General features: G+C 42.2%; 1 protein-coding gene across 4 annotated transcripts; it reads right to left on the bottom strand.

The window, feature by feature from the left end:
- Positions 1 to 2,131: 2,131 nt before the first annotated feature.
- Positions 2,132 to 6,971, bottom strand: DRP5A (Dynamin related protein 5A). 4 transcript variants are annotated; one of them, XR_015186617.1, is made up of 10 exons: positions 6,580 to 6,971; positions 5,894 to 6,085; positions 5,609 to 5,815; positions 4,819 to 5,084; positions 4,589 to 4,751; positions 4,268 to 4,495; positions 3,992 to 4,184; positions 3,215 to 3,890; positions 3,008 to 3,140; positions 2,736 to 2,912 (listed from the first exon to the last, which is right to left on the bottom strand). XR_015186617.1 is itself a non-coding variant. In XM_086501776.1 (9 exons), the coding sequence occupies exons 1-9, from the start codon at positions 6,856 to 6,858 to the stop codon at positions 2,543 to 2,545; spliced, it is 2,391 nt and encodes a 796-aa protein (XP_086357902.1). In that variant the 5' UTR covers positions 6,859 to 6,969; the 3' UTR covers positions 2,132 to 2,542. The 4 variants fall into 4 exon arrangements, 3 of the variants coding, with proteins under 3 accessions (XP_086357902.1, XP_086357904.1, XP_086357903.1); XM_086501776.1 differs by lacking the exons at positions 2,736 to 2,912; positions 3,008 to 3,140 and adding an exon at positions 2,132 to 2,729 and having other exon boundaries at positions 6,580 to 6,969; XM_086501778.1 differs by lacking the exons at positions 2,736 to 2,912; positions 3,008 to 3,140 and adding an exon at positions 2,132 to 2,729 and having other exon boundaries at positions 5,894 to 6,051; positions 6,580 to 6,717.
- Positions 6,972 to 14,268: the final 7,297 nt, after the last annotated feature.

Here is a 14,268-nt window from a genome sequence, read left to right as displayed (position 1 = left end):
TATGTAAATATGTATGCAATGGACTTATCAAACTTTTATAGTTTTGGGAGAAAAACTGACGACATTTGAGAGGCATCAAAATTGAGTCGAAAAATGCAGTTTTACATAAAAGCTATTACTTTGGGAAAATGGACATGAGCTAAAAAGCAATTGAAGAGGCTTGTTTGCTATTGCAACGGACATTGAAGAAGTTTCGTGAAATTTTGCATCATTTGGAAATGGTATGGCCAATTTACTAAAACTAGGCTTAAACCACTTTAGTGAGTGGCGAATTTGCTTTTGTGGCTCACATACAAGACTGGTGTTAAATATCCTTGTATAAGACAAGTATGCATGAAAAACTTGCATCTCCTTTCACTTTTCTTTGTCTTTGCTGTGGGTTTTGGTTAAAACTTGTGATCTTTACCTTAGTCTTGGTCATTATTGGTTTTTATATACTATATAATGTATTCATTTTTTATTTTTTATATAGCCATTAGCTATGGCAAATATGTTGTCATAGATGCTAGCTTGTTAAAATTAACCTAAACTTACATGCCCAAGTATTCTCTATCTAATGGCACACACTTGTAATTCGATTGGCATGAAACAAACAAAGCAACTTTAATTCTTGGAATGAGTTGGTTCCTCTAATAGCTATTTCAGGTTAGAACTTTAGAGTAAGATGTCAGATCAGATGAGATAAGACGAACATAATCAAAATCCATATGCACATAAGGAAGCCAGATAAATAATTGAACTGAAAGAGTAGAGTTGCATATTGAACATGAAACACTAGAATTGATGTATTCAGATAATGAGCCAAAAATACAATTGAGCATTGAGTGTTAGATTACAACCGAGCCTGGTTACAACTAGAGCAACAACTCAACGATTACAAAGAACTAGATAAAACGATTGACTAGTGACAAAAAGAATGAAAGGTCCCAAAATGAAAGTAGCTAGTCCTATTTATAGATATCCATACTCGGTTCTAATCGACTGTGCACTGTTACAATTATTGGTTGTGATTACTATAGGGATGGTTCCCTTTATCTTCATTTGCCTCCCCTTTCTTTGAGTTTTGGCATATTTCAAGATTCCAGATATTGCACTAATGCTACGTTTGCACTTGCGTTGAGAATGCTGCAAGAAGCGATACACCACTTTGCATGATTTCATTGGTATGCAATCTTTAAAACAAAAGGTGACAAAAGGTGTACATGGTAAAGAAAAAGCAATGGTTGTGAGTGGCTAAGCATGTAGAGGTACCCCTACTACACGCGCGCGCGAGAGAGAGAGAGAGAGAGAGAGAGAGAGAGAGAGAGAGAGAAATGAAATGAAATGAAATGTTATATTAACATCTTCAAAAGACCATAATGACCTATGAGACCCGAAAGTTACAAAGTGGTGGATCTGATACAAAGTCAGAGTAACAAAATAACCTAATAACCTACCAACATTACAAAACAAAGATATAAACTATGGGGTCCAAAGCTGGTCAATGTGAGCCAAGCAACAAACTAAGCAAAAAAATGGGCGGCTTGTTGGGATAGCTGAATCACAAGAGATCTATCATCAGTCGTTGGCGAATCTCATCAATTTCCTCCATGGTTAGTAGTCTGACCGGGCGTCGTGCATGCCTGGCCAGAGAGAGAGAGAGAGACCATACCATATGTATGGTTTTGTTATTCTTTAATGCACACAAGCATAGCAATGCATGAAATTCATCTCTCCATCTTAATGTGTAAATTTTCTCCTCCAAGCATCCGTTAATACAAAATCTCATTTGTGATGCGAGACTTTGGAGCTTTTGGCAATAACTTCAAAGATAGACACTACAAAACCATCAACACAAGCTATGCCATGATATAAAAGCCACATTACTATCTCTTTTTTTATTTTTACCATTAGCAAAGTGAAACAATCAAACCAAACTAGTTACAAGTCTCTAAAAGCCACAAAAGTGGCTCTCTCTCTCTCTACAAGACTAGTGTGAAGGAGAATGCAAAGCAATTTTTCACACGTGAGTGTCCTATGTCTTATATAAGGGTGCTCACTAGTCTTCGAACTTACCAGTGACTTTTGGTGTTTCTTTTCTCCAAAAAAAACTTTGTTCCCGGACTTGTGGAATAGTCTCAAGGCGGGTGTATGTACATGACTTTAATGAGAATTGCAAAAATTGAGGACAACGTTGCTAATCTATAGAATGTACTCTTATGATTTATGGGAATTTGCTACGCTCTGCTCACCTTTAGCAACAAATTCATGTCCATCAAGCTTATTCAATACATCCAAAGATCCTACTTGACTATGCTGCCAAAATAATGGCTGAAGCCTTGGAAATGACATATGAACATCTTGAAAGTCTGGTCGCCAAGGAGAGAATGGACAGTGTCTCCATTTCAATTTTTATCCAAGTATCTATGATGAGGCACGAGAGCACAAGAGAACCAACCCAACGTGAGGAGCAATAAAATGTTGCTGAAGTAAAGAGCAAAAGCCATCAAAACCCAAAATCAGGCAGATGAACTTCGACGAACTCCTTGAACCGTACTTGTGTTCAGAGGGCACGAGCAAGATTTCTGAATTCATGGAGGCAGGATTTGAGAGTGGCACTTCTCTTGAGCAAAGCAGCCTGTTCCTTTTGCAACTGCTCCATAGCACCCGGTGCCACAAACATCTCCATGAACTCTGCATCACTCACTGCAAACAGCTCCAACCCCAAAAACATGGCCAGCTGATCTCGGCTGCATACACATGGACATGACACATACAGTGAGTGCTTTACTGCACATGAGTTTCCATGCAATAAACCAAACTAAAAAAGTGACGTGTAGCAGCCATGGAGGCTCAATTGTCAACCACCCCACTGTGCTCCATGGGCTCAAATCATTTGGGTTCAGAAGCCATGGAATCTACCCATGACTCACCTGTTTGACAGCGGATCCAATAGTCATCTACCAACGATCACGGTAAAATAGTAGCATTGATATACCAAATGATGCTATTGCTAATGGTTGCCAACCTTTAAGGGCATGGAATGATATACCAGCAGCAGCCAGCTCATGCTCCCCCTTAACTTACAGATGTTGGCCTCTCTCTCAAACTCTGCGTCTTTATTGAAGGTTTTTTTTTACTTGGTTCTAAGCAGGCTCCGTCTAGCCACACAAACTATAACTTTTGTTTTAATTTGAAGAAAACAATCAACAGAATTATAAGTTGAATACTTTACCAGGGAGTCAAGAAGCCAGCATTGAGAGTTGAAGGGACACTGCGTTCGACGAGCACTTCTCTGATCTGCGCAAAATGCTCTGCTGCAAGAGAGCAGACATGTGAATAGGCAGTTTCTGCTGCCCTCTCAAGACCATCATCAGCCATTCCATGACGAGGTTCCTTCTGATGCCCTGACTTATACGTGGCCAAGGCTTCTGAACCTTGCCTCTTCTTTGTTCCATTTTCAGTGCCAAGCCTGCCACTAACCACTCCATACTCCTTCCTTTTGGTAGCACATGAATCAGCGCCTTGCTCCGGAGAGGGGGTCTCTGGTACCGTCAATTGGCTTTCTCTAAAAGGCTCCCTAGCTATATCAGGCTTTCTTACTGGAGTTGTCAGTGCTCCCAAAGATTGAAGAACGCCAAGGGGGGCAGTATTCTCTGTATCACGGCTGAAAACATCTGCCTGAGGACGGACGCTTTGGCACATGTCAGGTAATGCCCTATTGATCACTTTGAACGAGCGCTCAAAACCATGTATGTGAGAAAAAGGACTTGTCAGGGCCTCCAGGTGGTGGCGAACAAGTTCCTTGCACCGATTTGCAAGATTCCTCACAAATTGATCGTAGGCACGGCGAAGAGATGCATGAAAGGCAACATAACCACCCACAGCAGGCTTACTGGTCCCACATAAATCTGCAAAAGGTTCAATTGAATGTTCAGCAAGAATTCATCTCTCCACACCTAACTGAACAAACTTTGAAGGAACTTGCACAAGTAGCGTTCTCATATCTAACCATCACAGGATTCCTGAGTTCGACTTCGTTCTACAGCCAGCTCAAAAAGATTTCGAAGCACGTGAGCGAGCCTTTCACATGCTGTATCAAGCAAGGGCCCTAGCCATGAACGTGCAGAAGCTCTGGCTATTCCAACAGCTGCAGCAGAAGCTCCTCCTTCCCTACCTGTGTGAGCAAGCAAGATGTTTGCAACCTGTTTGTATTGGTGTCAATCAGATCATCATGAGAAGTGATGAATGTAAAAAACAAGTCTTTGGCTGTTTTGAAAGATAGTACCTTTTCCCTAGAGACTGGAGGACATTCAATAGAACATGCAACACAGCAAAACTCGTTCAATACTCGTTCAAAGGCAGCCCCACCATAAAGCTTAAGAGCTGCATTTGCAGGGAATACATCAACTAATAAACCAGGCCATTTGCCAACTCCACTCTCTGCTCTTTCTTCATCACAGGTTCTACCCCATTCGAATGGATCTGGGTCAGCAGCTCCATCTATGAGAACACCCTGAAGATGGAATTCAGACAGAATCAATGCCCAAAAACCTGCAGGCTGCCAGGCTCACAATCCTCATGAGACATTGTTTAGCATAAACCTTACCACGTGCCTTGCTATAGAGCTTGCATGAACCATGGCTGCACGGCGCAAGGAAGCAATATCAGATGTAGCAACAATCTTGTCATTTATGTTTGAAAGCTCTTTTGCAACTTGACTACAGCGCTCCTCCAAAACTGCAAGAGTTGCTGGGGCTGCATCCCTATATCTGCACTCCCATGTGTTAGTTGAAAGCCTTATATTGCTCTTCAGACTTCAGAAGTTACCTGAACTACCTTCTCTGGAGCTCCAATTCCAAGTATTGTTTCAAATTCAGAAATCCTATAAAGTCTCCAAACTTTTCCTCATCAAATCCACCCTTGATGTTGTTTCTGAGATAGCGATGAACGTCAGAATCAACAGCCCCAATTTGTCTGCGAAATTCCTCATTGGATGTCATGGTCCTGTCTTTTGGTAGAGCAACAAAGAATGGATGGGCAGTATCTCCTAAATAACCCCCAGCACTCAAGTAACGGTCAACCTCCCATCGCTCTCCAAACTCCTACATTGCAAAAATTATCATGAAGACAAAAAGCATGCTCTTTTTTGTTATTTTGTTAAATGACATCCAGGCAACTGTAGCAGAAAATCGATGTGGGAAACATAAGCTTAGGGCCAAACAAAGAGGAAAGCATAGATGTAATCAGGCTTCAACCAAGAGGCCAATGGCATCCACCAACAGATGGGAATTTCATTAACACAGTCCCTATTGTAAAGCGACGCACACTCGGCACTAGCATTAGTATACTAGCACCACAGCTAGTCAGAAGAAAGGAAAATTACAGGACATCACTCAACCAAGGGCCTCATAACCTGGGCTTACTGAGGTGGGGGTAACATTTGAAGTGTTTCTGAACAAAAAATGCGGCAACAAATGACAACAAACTGTTACGTAGAGTCATAAGAACAGATTTAATCAGTTTGGACCGTCTATAGCAGGAGCATTAATGAGAATAGTAAAATTAATCAGTTTTAGCTGTCAATATCACAAACAATAGTAAGATAGACAGGTGGTTTCAGTGTCACCTTGAGGCGATTATCAAACTTAGAAATAACAATAATTGTCCGACGAAGGGATGGGTCAACAGTGCGAATTGAATCCAGCCACAAGGAGGAACACCACTCAACACTGCTCTGTTGCAGGAAAAGCAAAAGTCTATGTTGAGGTGCTGCAAGTGTTCTAACCATAGACATTATATCTTCAGGAGTGTTCTCTGGCTCTCCTTTTTTGGCCTGTAGGTGTAAACGCAGATTAAAGCGGCAACACTATCCTGTGAAATGATAACAAGATGCTAATTCAAGGGGCATTACCTTCAGAACAAAACCTGGAGTGTCGATAATGGTAAGATTTGGACAATAGGCATACTCAACTCGCATGACTATCGGCTTTGAGCTAACTGCTGTTCTCTCCTTTTTGAGATGTTCCTCGGTTCTTAGCTTAATTGCCTCTGCTACAGCTGATGCAGGTGCTATGACAGGACCATAATCATCAGAATCTTCATCCTGAGGGGTGAAAGGTAGTCTAATTTTAGCTAAATTCCAACTTTTACACCAATGTAGTTGCCAAGGTTCTTGGACCAATCATAATGATGTAACCTCCAAATAACAAGAGAATGCACTCTACATGTAGTCTCATACTCTTACATAACGTTTTAAAGGAAGGAAACCCACCAATATGCATGCTCAATTCAATGAAATCCTCAGTAGCAAGCATCAATTTCACATTTATGTAGAGTGATCACTTTATCTAGAATGCCAAACATTCCTTAGTGCTTTGCCACAAAACGATCAATTTCAAAGCTACTTTGGATCGATTCCCAAACCATGCACAAGGTAGAAATTTCCTGCTTGCCCCATTCTTTGTTTGCTTATTGACTGTGGCATACGTTTGGTTTCACGTTAGAGTTTAATTTGGTAAGACAATCGTCCAGTCTTTGGACATGGTCAGAGAGAAATTTCCAGGTGAAATGCAATGCAAAATGAGAATTGTCACCAACCTGGAGACGGCAGAGGGGCTCAAGAGCTGACGCATCATGAACCATTTGGATCATAAGAGGGCGGCGCGTGCCCATCTCAACCTCGCGGATGTTGAAGCGGAAGCCAAGGAGAGCTTCCAGGAGAGAGGACTTGCCATCGGACTGGCCACCCAGCGCCACAATCTCGGGGATGGGCAACTTCTCACCAAAAGCCACAGCACTCGCCTGTAGCCGGCTGTATGCTTCGAAGCGTGAGCGCGACTCGGAGCTCACTAGACAGGCGCCTTCTTCCCCCGCCATGTTAAGCTGTCAATCTCTGCAGATCGTGCTCGCTACTCCGCCCCGCTCTCCTGCTTTTCAAACGTTCGCCTTTCTCACTGTGAGTGGCACTGGCCTCCCTTTCGAGAGGCCTATGTTTTGGTATTTACCTTCAAAATTTGGTGTCTAACAACCTTCTATTGTGTATCCACAGCAATCTAAGGCCCATGTCACACGCGTCCGCCCGGACGTGTGTGAGACTGAGATGGCAAAAAATGATTTGTTGAAGGGTGTGTCCGTTGCTATGCAAAATCACCCGGAGTATACCCCTCGCCCATTGCCGCTTCATGGCGGACATGCACAAAAGTAGCAGCACAAAGTGCGTTGGTTGGTGTCGAACCTACAAAGTCGCGCATGAAGCAAGGTTGTCATACCAGCTGGGCTATGCCCATTGGACGTCTCACCACGTCAAAAAATACAACTTTATGCAATGTCCACCTAGTGTGACAGAGAACGTGCCCAAATCGTCCTTTTAGGGCCCTGTCCAGCGCCCGCGTCTGACAGGGGCCTAAAGTTTTGCAAGTTTCAAGAAAAATGTCACTTTTTAAGACAAGTCATGAAGCGGAGAATGCACGTGTAGAAATCCAAGCTATTGAATCAAAAAAATGATGTGTTACGAGTAATCTCCTTTTCCCAAAATTGAGCACACACTTGTGATAATCCAAGTTGTCGAATGAAAAATCTTCCTTTCATGCTATTTGAGCGTGTTTTAGCCCTACGGTCGATGTGGTCCGTACCTTTCAGTCTTGTACGAGTAGGACTCCCTCTGCCTCCAACTGAGTCACCGCCTACGACGACATAAAAAAATCAAAGATAGGTCACACCTCACAATACACACAAACTAATACAAAATAAAAAAGAGTCAAAAGTAAACATATTTCTTCTCATAGCATACATCGTTTGGTTTTAATCAAGTGGGTATGTTTGCGATAATTATTTTAGAGAGAGAGAGAGACACACCTTATATAAAGATAGAGATCAACGAAGAGAGAGAGAGAGAGAGAGAGAGAGAGAGAGAGAGAGAGAGAGAGGAGGTGCCACTTCGCAAGGAGATCTGGCAAGCATAATCAGATCTGGCATTGCAAGGCTCAGCAAGGAAGATTAAATGAAATGATAAGGAAGGCCTTAGATCTCACCACATGGATTAAAGGCCTTCCTTCTTATATATATATATATAAGATTGCACTTAAATTGCACAACAAATCCTTTTATATCCCCCAAGACAATGAACTCCTTCTAACATTTCAATTGTAGTATTTGTATGAAAGGCTGCAAAAAACAAAATGGCAAAGAGCCAAGATAAAACTTAAGCTTACATGTGGAATACTCAGAGTTCATAGTTGTGTACATATTGTTCCAACTGATAGTTGTGTACATATTGTTCCAAGTGTTGAGGAACATCACCTAGTGTATATAATTTGAGCACCCATTCCTCATACCCAAACCCAACTTGCCTTATCTCTTGCACAAATACATGTCTTACTCAGTGCATCAAAACCACCAGACATAACTATATGGATAACCCTCATATCAATAGCATGCAAATGACTAATAGCTGCTTTCAAGGAGTGAACTTCATTCCCTCAGTTGAATACTTGCTCTTTCAAGGCTTCAGCTTGTTCCTTACACTCTTTAAAGCACAAAGAGATTTGCTTGATGACCTCATGCTGAACGGTTTTAGTAAACTTGTAGAGCTCATGCTGATCGAGCTCCAAACATGTCATTGTTGACATTTACTATTCACAATATTTGTCTACTCTAAATTTATTGTGTTTTAGTTTTCAATCTCAACTTCATTGTCTACTAATTATACACATTTCTCTATCATTCTTTATTTGTTTCGTTTCATTCTAAACTTATTGTGTTTATATATTTATTTTTATTATTTATCCATATATTTATTTTTATATGTTTTTCCATTTTTATTTTTATGCTTCAATCAAAATAGTATCTCGTATCTACTACTTGTAGAAATATCTCTATCTTCTTAAATTTCTTGTGTTTAATCTTTTATTATACACATGCAATGTGTGCCCATTCCATCAATCTTGCTCCAGTTCTTGAAGATGCAACCTGCATGCTGCCAATAGTGGAAGAATGTTCTCTCTCTCTCTCTCTCTCTCTCTCTCTCTCTCTCTCTCTCTCTCTCTCTCTCTCTTCTCGCCTCGCGCGTGCCGACCAACCCCCATGAGTACCATTCATCTAGTTTAAATTTAAAGGATGACTCTACTTTTTATTTTGAAGGCCTTACATGTTAAGTATGGAGCCTGATTTACCCTTGTAATTTTCTGTGGTAAAAGCGCACATTTGTAAGGCCCCCATTATGAGGAGAAGCCATCGTGCGTGAAGGAAAATCACTCACCAGAAACCAAAATTTTCACGGACAAGAATCAGGGGCAACTTTAAAGGCCTCGGGGGCGGAGGACCTCGAGATTTTTTTTTCGCCTGAATATTATGGCCGGACGGCGGCCGAAAAGTGGTCAGAAAACAATCGGTTGGTTGGCCGGTGGCTGGTAGTCAATGGCCGATGGCCGGTGGTCGGAAGTCAATGGCCGGTGGCCGGTGGCCGAATTCAAAAGCGGACTTGTCTTCTCAAGGGTGGCCACACATGGGCGGATTGGAGGGTCCGATTTGGACTTATTCGCACAAGGGCGGCTACACATGGCTGTCTCTCATAAGAGAGGGCAGCCCTTTTGGCCTATAAAAAGAGGCCATTTCTACAAACATTTCATAGTGTGAAGTTGATGCAACAAGGTGAGTGTGAGGTGGTGAGAGTGAAGCAAGGCGGGAGCTCCATTAAGGGTATAATCCGTTTGTAAACTACTTCTTGTTTTGAAGTACTAAAGCCATTGAGTGGCTGCTTTCTCGTGGACGTAGCCCACATTGGGTGAACCACGTATATCGTGTGTACTCTCTCTCTCTCTCTCTCTCTCTCTCTCTCTCTCTACTCTATAATCTCGTGTATATAAATCTGTCTCTCTCCATTAAGTAATCTACTCAATTATCTATTTAGCTACGTCTTATTTCCTAACAACTGGTATCAGAGCAAGGTTTGCTCGTAGCTAAATTATCTCAAGGAAAGGATTCCTTGAATTGAGTGGGAGTTATGGCGGAGGAAGGGAAGTTCAAGATTGAGAGGTTCAACGGCAAAAACTACCAACATTGGAAGATGCAGATTGAACACTATCTCTACCAGAAGGACCTCTATTTGCCACTAGGCGTTCTTGCGAAGAAGCCCGCAACAATGGCAGATGAAGCATGGATTGTCCTTGATCGAAAGGCACTGGGAACAATCCGGTTAAGCTTGGCGTCAATGGTGGCCTTCAATGTTTCGGAGATGAAGACCACGGAGGACTTGATGAAGTCACTTGACCACTTCAACGAGAAACCATCGGCATCCAATAAGGTATTTCTTATGAAGCGCTTGTTCAATCTAAAGATGGCAGAGAATGGTTCGTTGTTGCAGAACACCTAAATGACTTTAACACAAACATAAGTCAACTTCGATCAGTGAAAATCAATTTCGATGACGAAGTGCGAGCTCTCCTTATACTATCATCTCTACCGGATAGTTGGGACAGCCTTGTGATGGCTGTAAGTAATTATATCTCTGGCACAAATACTCTTAAGTTTGATGATGTTGTGGGTGTTCTCCTAAGCAAGGAAATGCGAAGGAGAAGCACATGAGAATCATCAAGTGCTGCACTATCAGTGGAAACAAGAGGAAGGCTTAAGGAGAGGTTCAAAAACCAAAAGGGTCGTGATCGCTGAAGGCGGAGCAAGTCACGCACAAAGTCGGTTCTTGAATGTTGGAACTGCGGCAAGAAGGGCCACGTCAAGAAGGATTGCTGGTCCAAGAAGAAGAAGGAGACAGAGTTTCAAGACAACAAGCCAACATCGGAGGCCAATGTGGCAGGTAAAGTAGAGCAAGATGCTCTAATTCTCTCATTAGACAATGTGTCTAATTCCTGGATAGTAGATTCCGGGGCTTCATTCCATGCGACACCACACAAGCAACATTTCCAAGACTACACCAAAGGTAATTTTGGGTATGTATACTTGGGAGATGATGAAGCTTGTGAGATTGTCGGCAAAGGTATAGTTTCTGTCAAAACTGCTAACGAAAATGAATGGAAGCTTAAAGATGTTAGGCATGTTCCTTCTCTTCGCAAAAATTTGATCTCTACAGGACAATTGGACGATGAAGGTCACACCATTGCATTCGGAAACAAACGGTGGAAGATCTCAAAGGGATCTTTGGTGGTTGCCAAGGGTGAAAAAGTCGGTACACTTTACTTGTGTACTGTTAGCACGCAACCTTCAGCTTGTGCAGCAACTACAGAAGTTGACAGTGCGGTGTGGCACTACCGACTTGGGCATATGAGTGCCAAAGGAATGCAAATCCTTCAAACAAAGAAGCTTCTACCAGGTTTGAAAGAAGTGGACTTAGAGTTCTGTGAAGATTGTGTTTATGGTAAACAAAAGAGGGTAAAATTTCAAAAATCAGGAAATGAAAGAAAAAATAAAAAACTTGAGTTGGTTCATTCTGATGTTTGGGGTCCTGCAAGTACACCATCACTTGGTGGCTCATTGTACTATGTAACATTCATAGACGATGCGACTAGAAAAACATGGGTTTATGTCATGAAGAATAAATCCGATGTATTTTCCATATTTCAAAGGTGGAAAGCCTTTGTGGAGAATGAAACAGGTACCAAGGTTAAATGCCTCAGATCCGACAATGGAGGCGAATATTGCAGCCAAGCTTTTGAAAGCTTTTGTGCTAGCAATGGCATTCGGAGGCAAAGGACAACCCCAAGGACACCTCAACAAAATGGGATTTCGGAAAGGATGAACATGACAATCATGGAACGAACACGAAGCATGCGGCTACATGCAGGCCTACCGCTTGAGCTTTGGGCGGAAGCTGTAAGTACGTTTGTGTACTTAATCAATCGGTCACCCTCAACGGCATTGGATGGGGGAGTTCCAGAAGAGGCATGGACAGGTAAACCGGTGAATTATGCATTTCTCAAAATGTTTGGGTGTGAGGCTTTCATGCACATAGATAGAAGCCTAAGATCAAAGCTAGATGCAAAGTCCAAAAAGTGTTTCTTCATTGGCTATGGAGAAGGAGACTTTGGGTATCGCCTATGGAATCCTAAAGATGGTAAAATATTAAGGAGTAGGGATGTAATTTTTAACGAACAAAATATGTACAAAGATTACTTGGAAAGAAAACAAACAAAAGAAACAGGTGATGAGTACATGGAGCTTGAGGACGGTGAAGACTCAAGGACTGCAAACGGTGACAATGTGCAACAACGTCAACCAAATGAGGAGCCTCAACCTATTCCCCGAAGATCTACAAGAGCAAGTAGACCTCCAGAAAGGTTTGTTCCTTCCTTCAACCATCTCTTGATCTCAGATTCTGGAGAGCCGGAATCATATGAAGAAGCTATGCAACATGAATCCAAAGAAGAATGGACGAAGAGCATGCAAGTGGAGATGGACTCACTACATCGCAACCAAACATGGGAGTTGGTTGAGTTGCCTAAAGGTAAGCGGGCACTTCAAAACAAATGGGTGTACAAGCTGAAGGAAGAAGAAGGTGGGAAGAAAAGGTACAAGTTTAGGCTTGTGGTAAAAGGTTTTTCTCAAAAGAAAGGTATTGACTTCAATGAAATATTTTCTCCTGTTGTAAAAATGAACTCAATTAGGCTTGTCTTAAGCCTTGTGGCTGCTCATGATCTAAATCTCGAGCAAATGGATGTAAATACGGCATTCCCTCACGGTGACTTAGAGGAGGAAATCTACATGCTTCAACCAAAGGGGTATGAAGTAAAAGGTAAGGAGAAAATGGTTTGCAGATTAAAGAAGAGCTTGTATGGTTTAAAGCAAGCATCAAGACAATGGTACTTGAAGTTTGATCGATGGATGTTGGATCATGTATTCACAAGATGCAACTCCGATCACTGTGTCTACACGAAGAATTTGGGAGATGGGAAATTCATCATCCTAATGTTGTATGTTGATGACATGTTGATTGCAAGTGCTAACATGCAGGACATCAAAGACCTAAAAGAGGAGCTGTCCAAATCTTTTTCAATGAAAGATTTAGGTGCTGCAAAGAGGATACTTGGTATGAAAATATCAAGGGACAGGACGAAGAAGACAATAAAGCTATCTCAAGAAGATTACATCAAGAAGGTACTAGAAAGGTTTGCAATGCAAAATGCAAAACCAGTTTCTACACCTTTGGCTGGTCATTTTAAACTAACGAAGGATATGTGTCCAAAGACACAAGAGGAGATAGCCTATATGTCTAAAGTTCCATATGCTGCAGCGGTAAGTTCTCTAATGTATGCTATGGTCTGGACAAGGCCAGACATTGCACATGCAGTGGGAGTTGTGAGTAGGTTCATGGACAACCCAGGTAAAGAGCATTGGCAAGCTGTGAAGTGGATACTGAGGTATCTAAAAGGAACAACAATAAATGCTTTGTATTTTGGAGGAACTGATATTTTTCTAGAAGGGTATGCTGATGCAGATATGGCAGGTGACAAAGATACTCGAAGGAGCACTACTGGCTATGTGTTCACGGTTGGAGGCACAGCAGTAAGCTGGGCTTCAAAGCTGCAGAAAGTGGTTTCACTTTCTACCACGGAAGCAGAGTATGTAGCAATGACGGAGGCAAGCAAAGAAATTCTGTGGCTTCACAGATTCTTAGAAGAGCTTGGATTCAAACAAGACAATTGTGTCTTGTACAATGATAGCCAAAGAGCTATCCATCTTGCGAAGAACTCAGCCTTTCATTCAAGGACAAAGCACATTGAGGTGAGATATCACTTCATACGCACTCTTTTGGAAGAGGGACAACTAAAGCTAGGAAAGGTGCATACAAGTGAAAATCCTGCAGACATGTTTACAAAGGTGGTCAACAAGGAGAAGTTGAGCTTTTGCTCATCTTCAATCGGCATTCAAGGATAAGAAGTCAGAATGGAAAGCAGTCACAGGTTTGGTTTGGAGATCAGTCTCCAAGTGGGAGATTGTTAAGTATGGAGCTTGATTTACCCTTGTAATTTTATGTGGTAAAAGCGCACATTTGTAAGGCCCCCATTATGAGGAGAAGCCATCGTGCGTGAAGGAAAATCACTCACCAGAAACCAAAATTTTCACGGACAAGAATCAGGGGCAACTTTAAAGGCCTCGGGGGCGGAGGGCCCCGAGATTTTTTTTTCGCCGGAATGTTCCTTTTCGCCAGAATATTATGGCCGGACGGCGGCCGAAAAGTGGTCGGAAAACAACCGGTTGGTTGGCCAGTGGCTGGTAGTCAATGGCCGATGGCCGGTGGTCGGAAGTCAATGGCCGGTGGCCGGTGGCCGAATTCAA

The sequence above is a fragment of the Adiantum capillus-veneris genome, chromosome 26 (genome assembly GCF_014529385.1).
Source record: "Adiantum capillus-veneris isolate H3 chromosome 26, ASM1452938v2, whole genome shotgun sequence".
Classification (NCBI taxonomy): Eukaryota; Viridiplantae; Streptophyta; class Polypodiopsida; order Polypodiales; family Pteridaceae; genus Adiantum; species Adiantum capillus-veneris.
Note: the sequence above shows the minus strand (reverse complement) of the source record. Positions and strands in the feature narration are given on the sequence as shown.

What these genes read in the sequence shown, in the direction of transcription:
- DRP5A (XM_086501776.1), bottom strand. Translation starts at nt 6,858, where the DNA reads ATGGCGGGGGAAGAAGGCGCCTGTCTAGTGAGCTCCGAGTCGCGCTCA. An exon ending in AGCCCCTCTGCCGTCTCCAG is followed by an intron (nt 6,086 to 6,579) that starts GTTGGTGACAAT and finishes TTCACCCCTCAG; the next exon opens with GATGAAGATTCTGATGATTA. An exon ending in AGTTTGATAATCGCCTCAAG is followed by an intron (nt 5,085 to 5,608) that starts GTGACACTGAAA and finishes TTTGCAATGTAG; the next exon opens with GAGTTTGGAGAGCGATGGGA.